Source organism: Oncorhynchus keta, chromosome 25, assembly GCF_023373465.1.
Source record: "Oncorhynchus keta strain PuntledgeMale-10-30-2019 chromosome 25, Oket_V2, whole genome shotgun sequence".
Classification (NCBI taxonomy): domain Eukaryota; kingdom Metazoa; phylum Chordata; class Actinopteri; order Salmoniformes; family Salmonidae; genus Oncorhynchus; species Oncorhynchus keta.
In genome coordinates, this window is record NC_068445.1 from 14,967,041 (window position 1) to 14,991,172 (window position 24,132).

Below are 24,132 nucleotides of genomic sequence, written 5' to 3' on the forward strand. Positions count from 1 at the left end.
TCGAGCTCCTAGACATAATTGTGTTGAGATACAGATCTGGGGAAGGGTACCAAAACATTTCTGCAGCACTCTTCCTAGAGCTGGCCTCCCGGCCAAACTGAGCGAGATCCTCTGTGGAATGGGAGAACCTTCCAGAAGGACAATCATCTCTGACTGACTGGGAAAACAAGATTGAACTATTTGGCCTAAGTGCCAAGCATCACGTCTGGATGACCTAGGACCACTATAGTGAAGCATGGTGGTGAAGGCTCACCTTCCAAGGAACCTTCCAGAGCTCTAGGACAACGTCCCTAAGCACACAGCCAAGACAACGCAGGAGTGAAACAAGATTCTCTGGTCTGATGAAAACAAGATTGGGACAAGTCTCTGAATGTCCTTGAAGCGGCCCAGCAAGAAAGATCCAGACTTGAACCCAGAGCGCTCAGGAACATCTCTGGAGAGACCAGAAAATAGTTGTGCATCAATGGTCCCCATCCAATCTGACAGAGCTTGAAAGGATCTGCATAGAAGAATGTGAGAAACTCCCAAGAAGTGTCATACCTAAATGTAAATGTAAGACTCGATGCTGTTATCGCTGACAAAGGTGCTTCAACAAAGTACTGAGTAAAGCATCTGAATGCTTCTGTAAATGTGATATTTCCATTTAAAGAAATGTATAATCTAGCAATTATGAAGTATTGAGTGTAGATTGATTAAGAAAAAAAACTATTTAATCAAGTTTAGAGTAAGGCTGTAACATAACAAAATGTGGGAAAAGTGAAGGGGTCTGAATACTGTAGTTTACCCATAACTAAAAATATAGTTGTTTCAGCTGTTTGAAGCTGGTGTACAAAACCAAAAGTAAAAGACACAAAAACAAAATGTAAGAACAGGAAGCATAGAAATAGTGCACATGCACTTGCTTTCAAGTAGAATGATAGATTTATAACTCACATTTCTATGTGAATTTGGTCGAGTCCCCAAAAAGTTACATATTGCCACTTTAAAAAGACAGATTTTTATATTACGCTAAATATATTTCAGCAGGGCCACGGAAATTTACTCAAGGGTTAACATTTCTGTTTTAGTAGACGCTCTTATCCAGAGCGACTTACAGGAGTTATTAAGGTTAAGTGCCTTGCTCAAGAGCACATCAACAGATTTTTCACCTAGTAGGCTCAGGATTTGATCCAGTAACCTTTCATTTACTGGCCCAGGTGTCACGTCCTGACCATAGAAAGCTTTTATTTTCTATGGTGTAGTAGGTCAGGGTGTGACTGGGGGGTGTTCTAGTTTATTATTTCTATGTGTAGTCTAGTTTTTGTATTTCTATGTTGGCCTGGTATGGTTCCCAATCAGAGGCAGCTGTCTATCGTTGTCTCTGATTGGGGATCATATTTAGGTAGCCTTTTCCCACCTGTTGTTTGTGGTATCTTGTTTTTATATTGTTGCTTTTGAGCCCTACAAGGCTGTACGTTCATTTGTTTGTTTCTCTTTATTATTTTGGTTGCTGGTTCTCATTCTAATAAATGAATGATGAACTCAAATCATGCTGCGCCTTGGTCTACCCATTTTGACGAGCGTTACACCAGGGCTCTTAGCCGCAAGGCTAGCTGCCAGAGTGATATCAGGCTCTATTGTTTGCTCCCTCTTCTCTCTTTCTGTCTATAGAGTTAACAGAATCTTCAGTAACAGAAAACATATGGCAATCTATTGTAACTTTGGAAATTTATACTTGAATAACTTTTAAAAAATGTATTCATATACAGTATTCATTTATTATATTTGTGTCAATGTTGTCCATGAGTTTTAATAGATAGACCATATGATTCAAGAGAAAATAGCCTCGTTAATTAAAAAAAGCATCTAATCAACAATGTCATTATTTTCAATTAACTCTGCAACTCTTCCAACTATTAACTTTTTTTCACAACTGCCACCAGTTTGACGACAAAACATACTAAATAAATAAATAAATACAAGTTTTTAAAAATGTATAAAGGATATTTCATGCTGAAACCCACATACAGTATTACACATCAGTGGTATTAACTAAGTTGTTGTTTTATATTCAGGATAATGTTTTAAAGGGTCACTAGACATCTTGTGATAGACTACATAAAATCCTTGAAAGATCCTCGAAGATCTGCAAGCTTCAGTATATACCCCCCTTTGCAACCCTATCTTTGACAAAAAAATTTAAAAGCCACTTTTCCTAGAGTTTGAACTACGGTCGGCACAGCCCATCACATTCAGATTGGAAATACCCAAAATGACTTAACAGTGATCATTGATGATATATGGTAGTGCCATTACTGGTAAACAAAATGGAACTCAGCAACATCTCTTCAAGTACCATCTATCCATGTTTTTCACCAAACATGGTCACAGCTCCAAAGTGCTCAGGTGTGGCCACCACCACAATGCAACACTGTTTTTGATTCACAGCAGTGCTGTGGCCGTGAAGATAATCACTGTCGAAGATATTATATTACACCTACATCTGTCAGGACTGAGTGTGGAGGAAAGCAACATGGTCTGACAGCATGTCTGAGTGCTTGGGTTGATTAACATACAACACTATGGCACCTGACAGCCAAATGAACTGTCTGCTGGCACTTCTCTAATCCACTCACAATAATCTGAGCAGAAACAATTATGGAGGACATGGCAGATGACGTCCAGCCATCCTAACACATTACACTGATGGGCTAACACTGGCCCCCAGTGGCACATTATCGGCCAGCTTAACTCACAATCAATACTTTAACATACACACTCACCTTCCTCCTCAGTAGCCTGACTGGGGTAGGCTGGTATTGTATAGAGGACTGGAGTGGAGCGACCACATCACTGTGAGTCATACAGTCTCTGTCAAACTCATCCCTCAAGGTATCATAAACGTCCAGGAGGATCAAGAGGCACATTAATCAGACACATTAGGCAGCTAACGGGAGAATACTTACAGAGGACATTAAGGCTGTCTCGAGATCAAGCCCAGGAAATTAACGACTCGCCCAACAGATACAATCAGTGGCAGATATGAGGGATGGGATTTGAGAGCATGAAGGTGTGCAGGCCTAGGTGATGAATATAGAGTTGGCTTGACAGAACCAATTAAGCAACCCACCGCACACGGCTCACATCAGCCCAGCCTGGTCTCAGAGCAAAACACATTATAATGCACTAAAATCCGTGAAACTCCATTTACGTCAGGTAACATTACATTGGCCTACGTAAATCCAGGATACTCAAATGAGTATAATATGTTACGTTTGGTATGACAGTAGGTCACTTAAGGCAGAGACGAAAGGAGGGTGGTTGGTCATACAAAAGCAGTCGAACGTAATATATCATACTAAACGGGTCAAAGCAAACTGGTGCGATTAAGATGTGGGATACTATACGTCCTACTCATATTGTATTGTACGGCCCTATTACATTGGTATACCAATGTAATGCATCCTAAGGTAAAGGAAAATATCATACTAAATGGAGTGGCACAGACTTTAGTCAAATATAACGTGTTTTGCTCTGAGACCAGGTTGATCAGACATGCCACTTACTTGTACATCAGCACCGTACTGATGCCTAGGGGGAAAAACTTGAATTCTGCAGGTTGACGTCTATTGGGTTGAATCTTGTCCCGGGTGCAGAGCTGAGCAATTTTCACTAGATGGGCCAGCTGCAAGGTCAAAATTGGCCATATATTGTACAAATGTATGAAAACAAAAGCTAGGTTTTTGCTCTTAATTTAAGGTTACATGGGAGGTTTTTATTCACGCTAGGTCTAGCAGAGCGGCTACAGCGATTGAATGTGAACAATCAGTCTCCCACCACTATCATCAATCAGTGATGTCAGAGGCTGGCTGAGAGGGCCCTGGGACACACATAACCCCAAAATCAATGATGAAGGCACTGTAATGCACAGAGTCTAAATTAGTCAAGAGTTAGAGCAGAACGTGTGGCTGGTGCTGTTGCGGTGACCGTATTATCGCCACACCAGCGGTCACGAGTCATGAAGTCAGTCAAACTCCACGTGACTGCTTCGTCACGGTAATTAGGCTTCTCCAAGCTCTGATGCTGCTGACAGTCATTAGTAGCCTACCAAACTTGCTAAATGCCTGGAACTCAGCACTCTTTGTTGCTCTAATCAATCTGACATCAATGCAAATATGTTCAAAAATCGAATCAAACACTTCATGAAAGCCCATGAGCTCATGTTACGCAACATTTCTATAGTCTATGCAATTGCGCGAGAAAACAGTGATGGCCTCTACTAAAAAGTGGAGGATCCCATTAGCCCTCTATAGGCTAGGCGTACTATATTTATTTCTCAACTTTCCTAATATTAAGCACATTATTTATCTTTACAACATGAGTATGGTCTAACTGGCTGGAATGAAAATGAACCATGGGGAAAGTGTCCTCCATTCTCTATTTAAGTGCATAGATGACATGTATTTTTCCCGCTGCCCCTGTTTTGAGACAAGTGCATGATAATTGTCCATTCTAAATCAAAATAAATTTCACACATATATTATTTAGTATGTAAAGACAATATTAAATCAAGAAAAGTCTGATGGGTGACAATATTAGCCTATCACTTGTGAATTATTGTCACGTTCTGACCTTTATTTCCTGTGTTTTGTATTTAGTTAGTATGGTCAGGGCGTGAGTTGGGTGGGCAGTCTATGTTTGTTTTTCTATGTTTTGGTTATTTCTATGTTTCGGCCTAGTATGGTTCTCAATCAGAGGCAGGTGTCATTAGTTGTCTCTGATTGAGAATCATACTTAGGTGGCCTGGGTTTCACTGTGTGTTTGTGGGTGATTGTTCCTGTCTCTGTGTGTGCACCAGATAGGACTGTTTTGAGTTTTCACATTTTTTGTTTTGTTAGTTTGTTCATGTGTACCTTAACGTATTAAAAAGTACCATGGAAAATTACCACGCCGCGTATTGGTCCTCTGATCCGTTTCGCCTCTCCTCTTCGGAAGAAATTCATTACAGAATCACCCACCAAAATCGGACCAAGCGGCGTGGTAAAGGACAGCGACGACAGCAGCAGCAGCATCAACAACAGAGGCCACCATCACAGGACTCCTGGACATGGGAGGAGATACTGAACGGAGAGGGACCCTGGGCACGGGCTGGGGAAAATCGCAGCCCCAAAGCAGAGCTGGAGGCAGCGAAAGCTGAGCGGCGGCAATATGAGGAGCCAGCACGGCAGTGCGACAGGTACGAGAGGCAGCCCCAAAATTTCTTTGGGGGGGGGGCACACGAGGTGTGGTACTAAGCCAGGTAGCAGACCTGAGCTCACTCCTCGTGTTCATGATAAGCAGCGCATTACACATAGCCCGGTGCGCTATAGGGCAGCCCCCCGAGAGTGCCATGCGAGTGTGGGCATTGAGCCAGGGCGTATGGTGCCTGCTCAGCGGGTCTGGTCGCCGGTACGCAGTCTTGGTCCAGGTTATCCTGCGCCGGCTCTGCGTGCTGTGTCTCCGGGGCGCTGGGAGGGTGCAGTGCGTCCTCTGCCTGCGCTCCGCTCGTACCGGGCAACTGTGGGAGTGGAGCCTAGGGGAGAGGTGCGTGTAGTAAGCACTAGATCTCCCGTGCTTACCCACAGCCCGGTTCAACCTGTGCCTGCACTCTGGAGGGTCCGGGCTAGAGTAGTTGTCCAGCCTGGGGAAGTGGTGCCAGGTTGCGCACCAGAGCTCCAGTGCTCCCTCACAGCCCGGTCTTTCAGGCTCCTCCTAACACCAAGCCTCCTGAAGGTCTCCCCAGCCTGGTGGTTCCTGTGGCAGCCCCACGCACCAGGCTGTCTCTCAGTCTCCTCCCTGCAGGTGCTCCCGCCTGTCCGGCGCCGCTGCCGGAGCGTCCCACCTGTCCGGCGCCGCTGCCGGAGCCTCCCGCCCGCCTGCCGGGCGTCCCGGCGGCTCCGCTGCCGGAGCGTCCCGCCTCCGGCGCCGCTCCGGCTCCACTGCCACTGGAGCCTCCCGCCTGTCCGGCGCCGCTGCCGGTCCCGCCTGTCCGGCGCCACTGCGTCCCGCCTGTCCGGCGCGTCACTGCCGGAGCGTCCCGCCTGTCCGGCGCCGCTGCCTCCTGTGGCAGCTCCACGCACCAGGCTGTCTCTCTGTCTCCTCCCTGCAGGTGCTCCCGCCTGTCCGGCGCCACTGCCGGAGCCTCCCGCCTGTCCGGCGCCGCTGCCGGAGCGTCCCGCCTGTCCGGCGCCACTGCCGGAGCGTCCCGCCTGTCCGGCGCCGCTGCCGGAGCGTCCCGCCTGTCCGGCGCCGCTGCCGGAGCCTCCCGCCTGTCCGGCGCCGCTGCCGGAGCCTCCCGCCTGTCCGGCGCCGCTGCCGGAGCGTCCCGCCTGTCCGGCGCCGCTGCCGGAGCCCCTCAGCCCAGAGGCGCCAGAGCCCCTCAGCCCAGAGGCGCCAGAGCCCCTCAGCCCAGAGGCGCCAGAGCCCCTCAGCCCAGAGGCGCCAGAGCCCCTGCCCCTCTGTCCAGAGCTTCTGCCCCTCTGTCCCGAGCTGCCCCTCTGTCCAGTGGGGTCATTGAGAGGGGTTGCCATGGTGAGAAAGCCACGGAGGCGGACAATAAAGCGGACTAAGACAATGGTGAAGTGGGGTCCGCGTCCCGCGCCAGAACCGCCACCGCGGACAGACGCCCACCCAGACCCTCCCCTATAGGTCAAGGTTTTGCGGCCGGAGTCCGCACCTTTGGGGGTACTGTCACGTTCTGACCTTTATTTCCTGTGTTTTGTATTTAGTTAGTATGGTCAGGGCGTGAGTTGGGTGGGCAGTCTATGTTTGTTTTTCTATGTTTTGGTTATTTCTATGTTTCGGCCTAGTATGGTTCTCAATCAGAGGCAGGTGTCATTAGTTGTCTCTGATTGAGAATCATACTTAGGTGGCCTGGGTTTCACTGTGTGTTTGTGGGTGATTGTTCCTGTCTCTGTGTGTGCACCAGATAGGACTGTTTTGAGTTTTCACATTTCTTGTTTTTGTTAGTTTGTTCATGTGTACCTTAACGTATTAAAAAGTACCATGGAAAATTACCACGCCGCGTATTGGTCCTCTGATCCGTTTCGCCTCTCCTCTTCGGAAGAAGAGGAGGAAATTCATTACAATTATATATTATCACTTGTCAATGATGCCCAGCATAAGAAACGTCCTTTTTTGTGACTTTTTCTATTCATAGTCGCACACCTCCTGTAGCCTAGCCCATAGTGGACTATATGTTTGGATAGGGTTTGTATAACAACTAAAGTGGCCAAATAACTTCTTAAAATTAAGCACATTAATCTGCTTTACAAGGGGTTTAAACCTATCTGGCATACATTAGCAGCGAGTGAGCTTCTAATTTGGGGAAGATAATTTATAATAACTTTATAATAAAAGCATTACATGCATAATTTAATTTGCGGTCACTTATTATATGTATTTCTCACACAATATAGAATAGGTCGACTTTTGTACTATGGGGAAAGTAGATTAACATAGGCTAGTGCTTTTGATGTTCATTAGGCCTACTCATCTTGTTGGCTAGCGAAAAGTAAGTGTGGACTGTTCTTCCAATATCTTCAATATGCACATCAGAATTGGATAAGGACGTGCGCAGTTGCGTCCCCAATGTGTCTGTCTTCACTTGTAGCTTGTGAGGAAGACCTGATCACGTGATGGAGAGTCATGTGAGTGCGAGGTGCTTAGGAGCGTGCAGCACTCGGGGAGAAGGGCACAACGCAGCACTCCGTGTCATGCCCATGTGACTAGGGTGGGCATTCTATGTTCATTTTCTATTTTTTCTATGTCTTTGTTGTTTGGCCGGGTGTGGTTCTCAATCAGAGGCAGCTGTCTATCGTTGTCTCTGATTTAGAACCATACTTAGGTAGCCTTTTCCCACTGGGTTTTTGTGGGTAGTTAATTTCTGTTTAGTGTTTTTCACCTTGCAGGACTGTTTCGGGTTTTTTCCCTTTGTTGTTTTTGTTAATTCAGTGTTCAGTGCAATAAAGAAATGTGAACACTTACCACGCTACGCTTTGGTCCGACAACTCTTCCTCATCCGACGATGAAAGCCGTTACACTCCGGGCCAAGGGCACAATGGCCACTGGCTTCAAAAGGCATGTATTTTTTTAGGGTGCATTATGGCCACAAAGGGGATGCCGCCGTGAAATTTGAGACATTATCAAGTGCTTTAAAAAAAATCATCATTAGCCTTAAAATGTATTAAAATCAAAACATATAACCCAACGATTGTAGAACAACTAAAGTTGCATGAATAACTTTAAATTAAACATAGGAGTTCCTATATCTTTGTTAACTGCTCAACACAGAATAGCCGCATGTGCGCACTCCCTCAAATCGTTTGGAGAAAATATTTGTATTTTATTCAGCTTGTTCAATTGTATTATTCATACTATAAAATAATGTAAAACAATGCCATGGAATTCCAAGCAAATCTTGTCTGCTAAATGAACTAGTCTAGCCACAGCAATTTATCATTGCCAGATCAGGACCTAACATAAGGACAAGAGTATGGTATTCTGTTCTTCTGAAATAGACTACATTTTCTTAATATCATGCTTCTTTAGACCTGTCTTAAATCAATAATAGATTTATTTTGAAGGTGTAGGCTATATTACATTGATTTATTAGACTTTTTAGAACGTATATGTTCCAAAAGGTCTGTATCAGTGGATTGTAGGCTATGTGTGGAAGCCAGGAGATTCTAAATGTGTTTCTGTTAATTAACAGTCAATTACCGTGAGACCGACACTTATTTGCTTGACAATCACTGGCTGACGAAATGTTGTGACCGCCACAGCCCTACGCGTGGGACTGCCTAACCTCTCCTGGAGAGGGTGACTCACCTCCCGACTTCAGGGGCTAATAACCTCTGCGAACTGACAAACACAACACAGAGTGGGATATCAGACTAATCTGGGACCAGGGGAGAGTATGGGCATCTCACATATCGCACTCTACACATCCTGGCACATTTGCTGCATTTGGTATCATCTGTCCTATTTCACCTACAAAAATGATTGACTATATATGCATGCACAAAAAAAAACTATGACAGAGCCTAAATTCTGCCAACACAGATTTGTTTAAGTATCATTATTCTCTAGTGTGGGGTTAAGGGAGAAGCATGTCAGATGAAGTATATTTTTAAAAACATGCAGTGTAATCATAAACATACTTAAAACTGCCTTTAATTCCCCAGGCCCAAATGACATGAATTAGTCATGTTTACACTGATGAGCCACGGCTATGATTAGAAATGAACTGATACAATCTAGGTCTTCTTCACCAAACTGGTTTATGCAAGAATAAACATAGTTATTCCTACTCAAGGCACTAACATCCTCTGTCAGCAACCTCTTTATCTGAGGTTGCTCCCTTTCCTCTGAAACTCATTCTGGCGTGGAGGGACATCAGTTCTCAATATACAGTATAACATCATGCTAATGTGGTAGAGTAGGCTACAGAAAAAGTGTCCTCCTAAACACACTTTAAGAAAATCATCTTTAAGATGTTGAGCGCAAAAACGAGGCCAAAGTTCCTTCCTCACTATAGCTCATTAGTGTAGACAGAGTAGCTACCTGTAATTAGGATGGCCCAGGTTTTTGTCTCCTTGGCTGAGTTCATCGTCATGACATGTTCAAAGAGAGTGAAACAGACATCAATTGGCGGAGTCTTTGGCACATAATGGGCCTGTCTATAGATAGCTCAGCCAGTTAGGATGGGAAACAGACTGCAGAGATTGAAGTCTCTGTACTCCAGTTGGAGAGTTAGCCAATCCATGGATAATTTACCAGTCATTGTCACGAGTCAGAGGGGGGATTTCTCCGAGAACAGAAGTGAGCCATTGATGTGGAGGCTCTGCCTGAATCCCACTGTACTGTTTGGGGTTTGGTGTTGTGTTTTGTGCGGTGTAGCCTCGGTTTGAGAGCGGCACGAAAAAGAAAAGAAAACTCAAGCGACCTGTCATTGATGTTTCCATTTCAAATGCCTTCTTTCGCTGAGTGTTTGTTTATCCTGTCTTTAGGCTTAAATCTGAAAATAGATACTCTAAAAATAGAATCTTCTTATCTGTTCCGGATTTGTTTATTGATTTAACACAAGCGGTTATGTAGAATGTACAAATGCCTGTATATTGTCAATCAACACAGATGTACTCTCATTCAATCCTATTTGGTTCAAATAAATGATTCCCAGTGTCTTAGTCGTTTCATAATCAGGCACACCTACAGGATATGCCTTATTGTTCTCTCTTTACTGCTGTGCAACTTAGACAATTATGTGTGCCTGCGACCGGCATTTGTCACCTGTCAGTGACTAACCTGAGTGGCAGTGCTCGACTTGGGCTGGAGCTCACCGGAGCTCACGACCGGCACCTCAAATGTTCTACTGCTTGAGCTCCTGTTCCTCTTATAGAATATCAGCTCAAAAGAATTGTGGAGCTCCTGCACCTATTTCAGTCCAAGTCAAGCTTTGATCCCAAGACACAATACAGCCTGTATATAGCCATTGAGATTATAATTAAACTATAGATGAACACTGGCAGGACACTTAGACAAAAAGACACTACAGAAGTCAATATCCAAAGTATTTTCATCACCAGAAGATTGAAAAGAATTCTGACAAAATTCAACACAAATCAATGTTTCAAAATGTACTTGAGTTTTATCCCTTTTTGCAACTGGCAATGAGTCAGGCTTGGACTGTGCCAGCAGTCAATACAACAATAAATGGCCATGCAACTGAGTGCACTTGGCCATTCTTCATTACGCTCCACCTTCCATGAAATGGCTTAAACCCATCTCACTGGAAACTCCATCTCAATCAGTCACCATCCAACCACTAAACACGGGTCACTGGACAATGGTCACTGGAATTCAATTAAGACATCTGCACACTCAAATAATACCAACATGTAAATAAACAGCAATTGCATGAGCCTCGTGCAAACACATTTTTTCCGACCATAGGAAAACCATATTTAAACCTACAATATATTTTTCATTGGATAAAAAAAAAAAATTATGATAAAAAGTTGTTTTGTCTACAAATCTAATCATTTATGTCTGATTAGCCTCTAATGACTGACCTTGACCACATCTTCATCTGTGGAATGACAGTCCACTGCCTCTGAGACGTCAGTGACCATGCCGTCCGCTCCGATGGTCACCACCTTAACTGGGACAGCCACAGTCTTCCCTGTCAGCACTGCCGTATTCAGGATCTCCGTGTCCTGAGAGAAAGAGAGAGAAGACCAGCAACAGTCATACACAGGGTAATATTAGTACATTTACTCACCATGGAGAAAAACAGCTCTATAATCAGCACCATTACTGAGTGGACAGCTCCAGAATCAGCACCATTACTGAGTGGACAGTTCTAGAATAAGCACCATTACTGAGTGGACAGTGCTCGAATCAGCATTATTACTGAGTGGACAGCTCTAGAATCAGCACTGCTACTGGGTGGACAACTCTAGAATCAGCACTATTACTGAGTGGACAGCTCTAGAATCAACACCATTACTGGGTGGACAGCTTTATAGTGAACATCTCTAGAATCAGCACTGCTACTGGGTGGACAACTCTAGAATCAGCACTATTACTGAGTGGACAGCTCTAGAATCAGCTCCATTACTGAGTGGACAGCTTTATAGTGAACATCTCTAGAATCAGTACTATTACTGAGTGGACAGCTTTATAGTGAACATCTCTAGAATCCGCACTGCTACTGGGTGGACAACTCTAGAATCAGCACTATTACTGAGTGGACAGCTCTAGAATCAGCTCCATTACTGAGTGGATAGATCTGTTACTGTTAGTGAGTTCACAGCTCTGGGTAGAGAAACAAGCTCAGTTCTATTAGTGAGTGGGCAGCTGTGTCTGACCTCAGTATTTTTATTAAATGGAAACCCTGGTGGAGAAAGAGGATCAGCAGGGGTTCATTACTCCCAATAAAGCCCCTAACCTTTCATTACACAGCCATCACACTGTCAGAGGAGATAATTGGGCCAATTAAGACAGGCCTGGGAAAGGCTTTACTCTCTTAGCCAGACATGAACATGAAATTGTCTGTTATAGCCATTCACTTCATTACAGTTTGATTTCAATAAGACAGCTAAGCAAGCTGAACCAGCACGAGAAAGGCCTTGGAGCCAAGGTACACAGCCTTTAGATCATTGAGGACTGTCTGCTCTTTGCTTTGAGGACCTCACATGACATTGTTTAATCCTATAGAGTGAAAAATGTCATTCCAAGCAAGGTCTTCTCATTTAATTGCTACTACATAACCTTGGTTAAAGCTGTGTCTATACTGAAGACTTGGCTTTCAAAAGCTTCTGAGATGGCATGACATTATGCAGAATTAAGGTATGGCTATTAACCTAATTCCAAAATGATGTCTATAGAAGACATTGAAATATTTTCATATCACTAATACTGACACCTTGTAACAGGCTCTATCTGCTGTGTGTATGACTTCCGGTTGACCCTGTTCCTTTCTCTGCATGAGGGAAGAACACATGAATTTGTATACTGCTCCGTATACTGCCAGCATGGGTCCTTAATACTTTTACTTATGACTGTGTGCTTGTGAAAAAAAAGAGAGAAAAGGGGGATTAAGTTCCGTTAAAAGGAGCCTGGACTTTTGTAAGCGTCAATTACCCAGTCCATTCAGGCTTTGGAGTGAAATGATTATTAGCTGTGCCAAAAGATACCAAGGAATCACAAAAACACTTAATGTGGCACCATCTTCAAATAGCTTTTCATTACATTTTTATTGACTGTGACAGTGTTACATAGCATATAAACCCCTCTCTCGCTCTCACTCTGGTGCTGACTTTGCTTCAATTCCCTTAAAATAGTGGCTGCAGGAAATTAATTCTTTGTCTGCTGGGATTCCTCCATTTCCAGAGGGTCTTTTATAATAGATGGGGTAAATGGTTGAGACCTGCTGAAACAAAGGGCAGTGTTACATTAGTTACAGTATTTTGGAAGTGACCCAGCAAGCTGGGACCAGCAGAAGTGATAGAGCAGGCCCGGTCAGTAATAAGATGCTTCAATGGCCCACACAGCCAGCCACACACACACAGAAAGCGTGATTATTGGCAAGATGGAGAGATGTGGTGCACAACAGAAGAGTTACTTACAGCTGACTCTGAATGAGACAGAGGTCATAGTGAAATATGAGCCAGATTCCTGTAGTACAGGAGTTATTACTCTAACTAGTAGACTGTTAAAATAGACCGACCATGAAACTTACTGGGGCTATAGTGCCACTAACAAAGTCAACTACCCACAAATGCGAAAGGAAAAAAGGCTGCCTAAGTATGATTCCCAATCAGAGACAAAGATAGACAGCTGCCTCTGATTGAGAACCACACCCGGCCAAACACAAAGAAATAGAAAACATAGAAATACAGAAACTAGAATGCCCACCCTAGTCACACCCTGGCCTAACCGAAATAGAGAATAAAAGCCTCTCTATGGCCAGGGCGTGACACCCAATGCAAGTGTTATGATACATTTAATGTTTTTTTTTAAACAGAATGGAGTGTTAAACACTTTTTGGTGTTTCGGTGCATGTAAAAGGCATCATCAAAACACAGAAAATATTTTTGGGCAGACTGTGTCTCTTGTATAATCAAATATTTTTTAATTTCAAATTATTTATTGCATAAATATTGATTGATTATAAATATTGATTGAATTTTCTAAAGAAGACACTGGGAATGTAATACTTTTCCTAGGGTAGACTGTGGCACTAATTATAGCTACAGTTGACCAGGCATTTACAAATAAATGTTACAATCAAAACGTTTAACGCTATGCAAGTTATAGCAGAGGTAACATGTATAAAGTGGGCCTTCATCACTGATATTCTAATTGCAGGTGAACCCAGGTCTCCTACTTGTCAAAACACTGCCTTGGGATACTCAGCCATTCTTCAAGACTAAACTGTTTTACACAATCCAAGAAAGTATGTCAATTAAAACGTGAGTACAAAATGTTATCACATTGAAAAAGGAAACAGAAAAATAATGAACTCAATAAAACATTTGTTTTGTGTAGGACGTTGGCCTTAGAGATAGGGCTGTTTACTGCCCCTACTGGAGGAATTTGGTGCCCTTATGAAACAGGATAAATGTTTGTCAAAAGTTGCTAATATATGCATATAAAAAATATCATTGAATAGAAAACACTCTAAAGCTTCTAAAACCGTTTAATTTTGTCTCTATGTAAAGCAGAATTCTCAGAGCATGCATTCTTCCAAACTATCTCGTCATGATAAAAGTTGGCCCAGCTTTGACGTCATCGCAAACACCCTTCCCAAACAGTTACAGCTCTGGGAACAGTCCCTACGTGTTCAGCGCGATCTCAGCTTTCAATGGGGCTTCTCATTGTGAGAATCGCGCACTCGCGAGAGTTTGAGCATGCCGAAAGCTCTCCTTCACTCAAAAAAAACGGTCACTTTTATGTGCGCTCTGGTCAAGTCCTGTCTTTTTTCAAGATCGATTGAACGGTGCCTGTGTTTCTGTTCGTTCTCACGTTTGCTGTACACCTTTATAACATGTTAAAGCTTGATTATGAAGTTAGTTTGACAAGTTTACTCGACATATAATATGTAAGTTCGACGTTTTGGTGCGCATCCACTTGACTTTTGGCTACATTTCGACCGAAAAGTGTCGTGTTTGAGAACCGAAAGACGCAGACTTGAAAACTAAACGCTGTTTTGGTAAGTATAATCCCTTCCAGGTCTTTTGATGGAAGAACAGCAAAGGTAAGGGAATATTTACGTGGTAAATTTGGGTTTCTGTCGACTCCAAGATAGAGGAGCGATAATGCTACTTTAGGAGCGCTGACTCCTAGTATAGCCTAGTGAACGCAACCTGTAACGTTAAAAATAAATGTAACACAGCGATTGCATTTAGAAGAAGTGTATCTTCCTATACATATGTAGAACATGCATATTTAGTCAAAGTTTATGATGTGTATTCCTTGTTAGCTGACGTTATCTGCCGGAGCTATCGGCATTTCTCCTGACATTTTAGTAGCATTTTTTGAACGATGCATCATTGTAAACAGAGATTTATGGATATATATTGCAGATTATTGAAAAAAAAATGAATGTACTGTGTAACATGTTATATTACTGTCATCTGATGAAGATTTCAAAAGGTTAGTGAAATGATTTTTCTTTTAATCCTGCGTTTGTTGATTGCAGATTTTTTCCTACTTGGCTATGCAAATGAGCTATGTCTGCGGTGGTGGTTTGACATAAATATGTGCTATGTTTTCGCCGTAAAACATTTTAGAAATCTGACTTGCTGGGTAGATAAACAACTTGTTTATCTTTCATTTGAGCTATTGGACTTGTTAATGTGTGGAGGTTAAATATTTTTAGGAATATTTCTTGCGTTCCATGCGCCACATTACAGCTGAGGGTGTTGGGGGGGGTCCCAGCTGGGAACGGGTGTCTCTGTAAGGTTAATGCTAACAGTCTAAAAACAGCCATTTTGATTAATTGATCAGTGTTCTTGATGCTACTGGAGTTAATTGACACCTCATTGTTTGCACCCTTCGTGCTAATCTATGCAAATTAAGGCCTGCTTTTTAGTTAATACTGCTGGCTTGTTTGCCTACTAGCTTGATGAGTTTTATTTACTGTTTGATGTATACCCAACATACTATATGCTAAATTAAATAGCCACTGCCCTTTTTGCCTGCTACAGCTTTGGCCTAACACACCACATGTTATTGCATCCCACTTTTGACATAGATTTTTGTTATCTTGATGCTATCTATATTTGCAAAGCTTAATCACGTATATGCTTTCTGCATATTGGTATTGATATGTTTAATAATTGTATTCATATTTCAATGTAATATTATAGTATTTTATAACGTAATTATACTGTCATGTACTGTCTGTATTGCTTGTTATTATTATTATTTTTTCTCTGGCTCCCTGCAGAAAAACATACATACAATGTTACCCACAGGCTGGCCAGTCCTAAACACAACCAATCAAGACCTGGATCACAGACTACTGCCAACTGTCAATCATATTGTCTATCTCAACTGTATTGTGATTCAATTCATCTGAACAACCTTCCATGCCATGTATCATGATCTGAAAATAAAGACTCAGGTCAGGACATTCGCATAATGGATGACCGGTGGATCACAATGAGCCCTGGGCTGAAGTTTTGTATGACTGCTACTTCTAACGTTAGCAGTCATTGCCTGTATTTCTTTCCATGAATGTGAAATATGCCACATTTCTATTGATTTTCCAGAATATTATACATATCTTTATCAATATAAAAATGTGAATGTTACGATGTGCGCTGCGAGTCGTTAAGCAAATTCTGGGAGAGAGTGATTTAATCAATAAACGAAAACATAATACAAAACAGGAAACACGAACACCGCACAGACATGAAACAGAAACAATGACGCCTGGGGAGGGAACCAAAGGGAGTGACATATAAAGGACAGGTAATCAAGGAGGTGATGGAGTCCAGGTGAGTGTCATTATGCGCAGATGCGTGTAACGATGGTGACATGTGTGCGCCATAACGAGCAGCCTGGTGTCCTAGAGGCCAGCGAGGGATAACACATGACAGTGAAAGACCTGTTAATGTTTTGTAATTTAATAATTTGCAAATAACAGAAAGCATTTGAAGCTTCAATCATGTATTGAAAAAGTAATGTTGTACTCATTAGTTATTATCCTGGACCAACCATTTATTTTCACAAAACAATATTTTCTGGTGTTCTTTGTTTGAGCATAGTACTGTACATTTGAGCTTTTGGAATTACCGATGAGCAGTTAATCAACACCATATCAGAGCAGGGAATATACAATAAGAGGGACTCCCATTTAGAGTATTGGGAGACTCTAGAAGAATGGATCTAATTCTGCACTAGACAGGATTCAAAACACCTTCATAGTGTTTAGGAGCTTTAGAGGGAACAACGCCGAAAGAGAAGGGATCTAATTCTGCACTAGACAGGATTCAAAACACCTTCATAGTGTTTAGGAGCTTTAGAGGGAACAACACCGAAAGAGAAGGGATCTAATTCTGCACTAGACAGGATTCAAAACACCTTCATAGTGTTTAGGAGCTTTAGAGGGAACAACACCGAAAGAGAAGGGATCTAATTCTGCACTAGACAGGATTCAAAACACCTTCATAGTGTTTAGGAGCTTTAGAGGGAACAACACCGAAAGAGAAGGGATCTAATTCTGCACTGGACATGCCTTTTCAGGTTAGTGCTCCCAGTCTCTGTCAAGGTGGTGCACAACTCTTGATTATGTGGTGTTAGAACAAACCATGTCAGGTTTCAGAACACCTCAGGATGAATGTTTCAGTACACTACCCTCACAACCATGTGTTTCAATATTCCAGCAAATATAAGGTTTTGACTCCTTTAAGGTGGTGCCAGCTGAGTTGCCACTAGTTTTAGTGTTACAAAGCACTTCGTTTTAACAGTGTAATGCTACCACTTGGATGGGAGACTTAGACTTTTTAGGAATGTGATACATTTTTGTCACCCTTATACCTGAGAAACCATATACCTAAAACTCACTTATATTGAGTGACTCCTTAACACTATTACCTTGCATGGCCTTGATGCGGGTTGTTCTGTGACCCAGGAGCAAATAGCTACCAGTTCTGGAGACCCTATTTGATAGCCAATCGGCCCTGTCTCAGCCACACAGATTGATTGTTTTTCGGCCTTTGCCTTATAACATCTGGGAGAAGTGGCTGCCCAGTTTATCATGGGCCTCTGTTAGCATTCAGCACGGTGAGGTCGCTGCTTGGAGATGTGGTCTGGGCCATAATTTCTGCCCGCATCTGGCTTGTATCTGAAAATAAGTGAGACTTATAGTGTCAGCCAGAGTGACACAGCCAGCATGAGAAGCAGCCAGCCAAGCTCCCTGTGCTGTCCCAGGCTACAGGCTAGTGATCCCGCTCGCCACATCTGCCTCTGCCTGCCCTAAAACATTCACATTCTAACCCAGCCACCTTGACCACTGCTCCCACTAGAGCAGGTCAAGCACAACATTGAGCCAGGGATTTGAAAGGCTTGTATTATTCATAAAGCACTGGTGAGAGCGAGAAAGAAAGCAGTAAAAATACATCTGGTGTGGAGAGGGAGAGAGACCCATCTGTGCTTATACCTATGTCAAAACCACTGGGGCAGTTTAAAACCCAGCTTAATGTGCCTTGCTCACGTAGCCTACCGTACGAATAAGTAGGAGCACATCATTGACCAATGCAGTCTTATGTACTCAATAATATTTTACTTGATTGTTGTGTGCATAACCTATTATAATACTGGGCATGCTGGCCCACTCATATTTTTTTCTCTCAATTTGAGCAGGTGATGAATTAATATGACAGATGCACATATAAAATGTGATAGCCCTTCAACAGTCAAGCAATTTAAGTTCATTATTTTTAATTTTTTTTAAGCGTAGATAACCCACTACTCTGAGATAAACAAACATTGTCTACCTTTCACATTATTTGTGTACAGGGAGACAATAAAAAGGGCATAAGAAGATGACAAATATGTTTCAGAAAATAAATGACAATCCATCTGTGTCATGAAGCTATTAAACTGGAACTGCCAACGTTTTAGTAACATGAAATCTTGTTCAAATCTGTTCATATACACCCCCAGGGAGAATAACACCTTTTAAAAGAAAAAATTGACCAGTGAGCACTTACAGTGCATTCGGAAAGTATTCAGATCCCTTGACTTTTTCCACATTTTGTTACATTACAGACTTTTTCTAAAATGGATTAAATTGGCCCCTTAGCCACTCCTGCGTTTTCTTGGCTGTGTGCTCGCGTCTGGCTTGTATTGTTGCTCTGTTGGAAGGTGCACCTTCTCCCCATTCTGAGGTCCTGAGTACACTGAAGCATGTTTTCATCAAGGATCTCTCTGTACTTTGCTCCGTTCATCTTTCCTTCGATCCTGACTAATCTCCCAGTCCCTGCTGCTGAAAAACATCCCCACAGCATGATGCTGCCACCACCATTCTTCACTGTAGCAATGGTGCCAGGTTTCCTCCAGACGTGACGCTTGGTATTCAGGCCAAAGAGACAATGTTGGTTTCATCAGACCAGAGAATCTTGTTTCTCATGGTCTGAGAGTCTTTAGGTGCCTTTTGGCAAACTCCAAGTGGGCTGTCATGTGCCTTTTACTGAGGAGTGGCTTCCGTCTGGCCACTCTACCATAAAGACCTGATTGGTGGAATGCTGCAGAGATTGTTGTCCTTCTGGAAGGTTTTCCCATCTCCATAGAGGGAACTCTGGAGCTCTGTCAGAGTGACCATTGGGTTCTTGCTCACCTCCCTGACCAAGGCCCTTTTCCCCTAATTACTCAGTTTGGCTGGGAGGCCAGCTCTCAGTGGTTCCAAACTTCTTCCATTTAAGAAGGACAGAGGCCACTGTGTTTTTGGGGACCTTCAATGATGCAGACAATTTTTGGTCCAATTCACAAGATCCGTGCCTCGACACAATCCTGTCTTTGAGCTCTACGGACAATTCCTTCAACCTCATGGCTTGGTTTTTGCTCTGACATGCACTGTCAACTGTGGGACCTTATATAGACAGGTGTGTGCCTTTCCAATTTTGTCCAATCAATTGAATTTACCACTGGTGGACTCCAATCAAGTTGTAAAAACATCTCAAGGATGATCAATGGAAACAGGATGCACCTGAGCTCAATTTTGAGTCTCATAGCAAAGGGTCTGAATACTTATGTAAATTAGTTTTTTTTTCCATACATTTTGAAAAATTGAAAAAAGTTAGTTTTTGCTTTGTCATTATGGGGTATTGTGTGTAGATTTCTTAGGACTTTTTATTTAATACATTTTAGAATAAGAAAAAAAAAGTCAAAGGGTCTGAATACTTTCCGAATGCACCGTAGAAATTGTCATTTTAATATTTTCTTAAATTCATAGAATGTTTGGGAATGTAGAGTAAGGCATTTGTGAAAATTCTATAGCAGTATAGAGTCGGGAAGTGGCCGTGCGGTTTTACAATTATTAGACACTGCAGTAAATAAAACCTAGTAAAAATGTGGCAGTCTTGTCCAGGACCGGACAATACACAGACTGGTGCGCCATAGCCAATCAGAACTACATTAGGCCTTTATGCAAATAAGCCATTTACCACACCGGCCTGCCATCATTCACTTTAAACTGGACTGTGTGTTTACAGGCAGTAGCAACAGCATGACATTAGATCAGTCGAACACATTCGCCAAAAGCTACAAAATACTGAATGGATTTCTGCAAATATGTGACTCGTTTCAGGAAACTAGGCATATGGCCAGAAATTAAATTATGAGCCTACTGTAGTTGGTTTAGCCATGAAAAATGACAGGAACCTTCCCGGTAGCCATGATTGGCTGACATAATGGATGGGCTGGACATGCCGAGACATGAGTTTAGATTGGTCTGCCATGTAGCACGCTTCTGTCTATAACATGAGCTGTGTAGGTAATCCTTTCTAATGCAGCTTTTTTTTTTAAAGCCATCACATAGTACAACTGCAAAAATTTTGCTCTCCAAAATTCTGGCATTTGATTGCAAATATGCAGAGGGAGTCAAAAAGAGAACAAACCTGTCTCCGGAATAATACTTCAAACTAAGGGCAACCATGGCATCCATGACCGAGAGTGGAGAAACCATCCATATTTCTGGGTAAGAGAGTCTAGCTAGCTACATTTTCAGATATTATACGTTTCAAATGTTGTTTTCATTGCAAGTTAAAGCGTAATGTTATAGCTAACTATCTAATGTTAGCTGGCTGGCTCGCTAGCTAATGTTGCATGTATGATCTGTGTAGTAATATTATTTGTATCTCAGAGTCAATTTAATTGCTAGTTATTGCCCAATGTTAGCTAGCTAGCTGATATTGAACCCTGTTGGTTAGATACCTGCAGATTCCTGCAGGGTAGTAATGTTGAGTTGGGATTATGGTTCATTGTTTAGCTAGCTAGCTACACGTCTAAACAAAAGACTCCACTATGCAAGTAACCATCTCACTGTATCGTTAGATTTTATTTGATATAGTATGTGTTTCCCAGAGATGGTAATGTGAAGAACAACATGACCTGCAACAAAGTCAAATTGGTATATAACGTTAGGCCAACGAGACAGTGTCCAAGTAAAAAAATTATCAGGTAGAAACCCCTGCTTTTATTTTGTCACACTCACAACCGTAAGCTATATTCTGTAATTGGCTTGCCATGGATGATGGCACCGACAGAGATGGTCGCCTCACTTCAGGTCCTTAGAAAACTATGCAGTTATTTGTTTTTTAATGTACTATTGCTTACATTGTTAGCCCAGAAATTCTCAAGTGTTATTACATACAGCCGGAAAGAACTATCTGATATAAAAGCGATGTCAACTTACCATCATTACGACCAGGAAGGCGGACGGAATTATGGCACGAGTTGCCTTCCATAGAGACATCAGAGATTGCAACATTCTCTGTTTCACTGAAACATGGCTCACTCAGGATACATTGTCAGAGTCGGTACAGCCACCCGATTTCTTCACGCATCGTGCAGACAGAAACAAACATCTCTCTGGTAAGAAGAAGGGCGGGGGTGTATGCCTTATGATTGACAACTCATGGTGTACTCACAACAGCATACAGGAACTCAAGTCCTTTTGTTCACCTGACCTAGAATTCCTTACAATCAAATGCCGACCGCATTATCTTCCAAGAGAACTCTCTTCGATTATAGTCGCAGCCGTGTATATCCCCCCAAGCAGATACCTCGTCGGCCAAGAAATAACTTCACTGGACTCTATGTAAACTGGAAACCATACATCCTGAGGCTGCATTTATTGTAGCTGGGAATTGTAACAAAGCTAACCTAAGATTAATACCCCCTAAATTCTATCAGCATATCGAATGCTCAAAAAGAGCTGGCAGAATTCTGGATCATTGCTACTCTTCCTTCCGCGGTGCATACAAAGCCCTCCTGCGCCCTGTCTTTGGCAAATCTGACCATGAATCCATTTAGTTGCTTCCAGCCTATAGACCTAAACTCAAACACGAAACGCCCGTGCTCAGGTCAATACAACACTGGTCTGACCAATTGGATTCCACGCTTCAAGATTGCTTCGATCACATGGACTGGGATATGCTGTGGATAGCCTCAGACAGCAACATTCATATATACGCTGACTCAGGGAGCGAGTTTAGTAGCAAGTGCATCGGCGATGTCATACCTGCTGTGACTCTTAAAACCTTCCCTAACCAGAAACCGTGGATTAATGGCAGCTTTTGCTTAAAGCTGAAAGCGCGAACCAACACTTTTAATCATGGCAAGGCGACAGGAAACATGACCAAATACAAAATTATTATTCACTCCACAAGGCAAAGCAAAGTGTCAGTATAGAGACAAAGAAGAGTCGCAATTTAACGGCTCGAACACAAGACGTATGTGGACGGATTACATAAAGAAAACCAGCCCTGTCGCAGACATCGACGAATTGCTCCCAGACAAGTTAAACAACTACTTTACTCACTTTGAGGACAATCAGTGCCACTGACACGGCCCAAAACCAAAGCCTGTGGGCTCTCCTTCTCCGTGGCCAACGTGAGTAAAACATTTAAACCTGTTAACTCTCGCAAGGCTGCCAGTCCAGACAGCATCCCTAGCCGCATCCTCAGAGCATGCACAGACCAGCTGGCTGCTGTGTTTATGGACATATTCAACCATTCCCTATCCCAGTCTGCTGTTCCCACATGCTCTAAGATGGCCACCATTGTTCATGTTCCCAAGAAAGCTAAAGTAACTGAACTAAATGACTATCGCCCCATTGCACTCACTTCTGTCATCATGAAGTGCTTTGAGACACTAGTCAAAAGCTGACAAACTTTTACAGATGCACAATCGGGAGCATCCTGTCGGGCTGTATCACCGCCTGTTACGGCAATTGCACCGCCCTCAACCGCAAGGCTCTCCAGAGGGTAGTGCGGTCTGCATAACGTATCACCGGGGGTAAACTACCTGTCCTCCAGGACACCTACAGCCCCCGATGGCACAGGAAGGCAAAAAAGATTAATGACAACAACCACCCGAGCAACTGCCTGTTCACCGCGCTATCATCCAGAAGGCGAGGTCAGTACAGGTGCATCAAAGCTGGGACCGAGAGACTGAAAAACAGCTACTATCTCAAGGCCATCAGACTGTTAAACAGCCATCACTAACATAGAGAGGCTGCTGCCAACATACAGACTCAAATCTCTGGCCACTTAACCCCTTGAACCTCTGGGGGCAGTATTTCATTTTTGGATGAAAAACGTTCCCGTTTTAAAAAATATATTTTGTCACGAAAAAAGATGCTTGACTATGCATATAATTGACAAATTTGGAAAGAAAACACTCTGACGTTTCCAAAACTGCAAAGATTTTGTCTGTGAGTGCCACAGAACTAATGCTACAGGCGAAACCAAGATGAAATTTCATACAGGAAGTTAGCCAGATTTTTGAGGCGCTGTGTTCCAATGTCTCCTTATATGGCTGTGAATGCGCAAGGAGAGAGCCTACACTTTCTGTTGTTTCCCCAAGGTGTTTGCAGCGTTGTGACGAATTTGTAGGCATATCATTGGAAGATTGACCATAAGAGACTACATTTACCAGGTGTCCTCCGTTGCAATTATTGCATAATCTCCAGGTGCGTGCATGTTTCCATTTTGAAGAGAGGAGAAACCAAACTGCCACAAGTGACTTATCATCGAATAGATATGTGAAAAACACCTTGAGGATTGATTCTAAACAACGTTTGCCATGTTTCTGTCGATATTATGGAGTTAATTTGGAAAAAAGTTTGCGTTTTAATGACTGAATTTTCGGGGGTTTTTCTCAGCCAAACATGATGAACAAAACGGAGAGATTTCTCCTACACAAATAATATTTGCTATCTGCTATCTAACTGAGAGTCTCCTCATTGAAAACATCCGAAGTTCTTCAAAGGTAAATTATTTTATTTGAATGCTTTTCTTGTTTTTGTGAAAATGTTGCCTGCTGAATGCTAGGCTTAATGCTATGCTAGCTATCAATACTCTTACACAAATGCTTGTT

At 42.7% G+C, this 24,132-nt stretch overlaps 1 protein-coding gene across 1 annotated transcript in view; it reads right to left on the reverse strand.

Annotated features, from left to right (window-relative positions):
* si:dkeyp-14d3.1 (transmembrane protein 132C) overlaps window positions 1–24,132 on the reverse strand; it is a 231,085-nt gene that overhangs the window by 43,009 nt on the left and 163,944 nt on the right. The window contains exon 5 of the mRNA XM_035735887.1: window positions 11,091–11,234. Coding sequence (XP_035591780.1) covers window positions 11,091–11,234 — 144 coding nt within the window. The remainder of the gene's footprint in view (window positions 1–11,090; window positions 11,235–24,132) is intronic.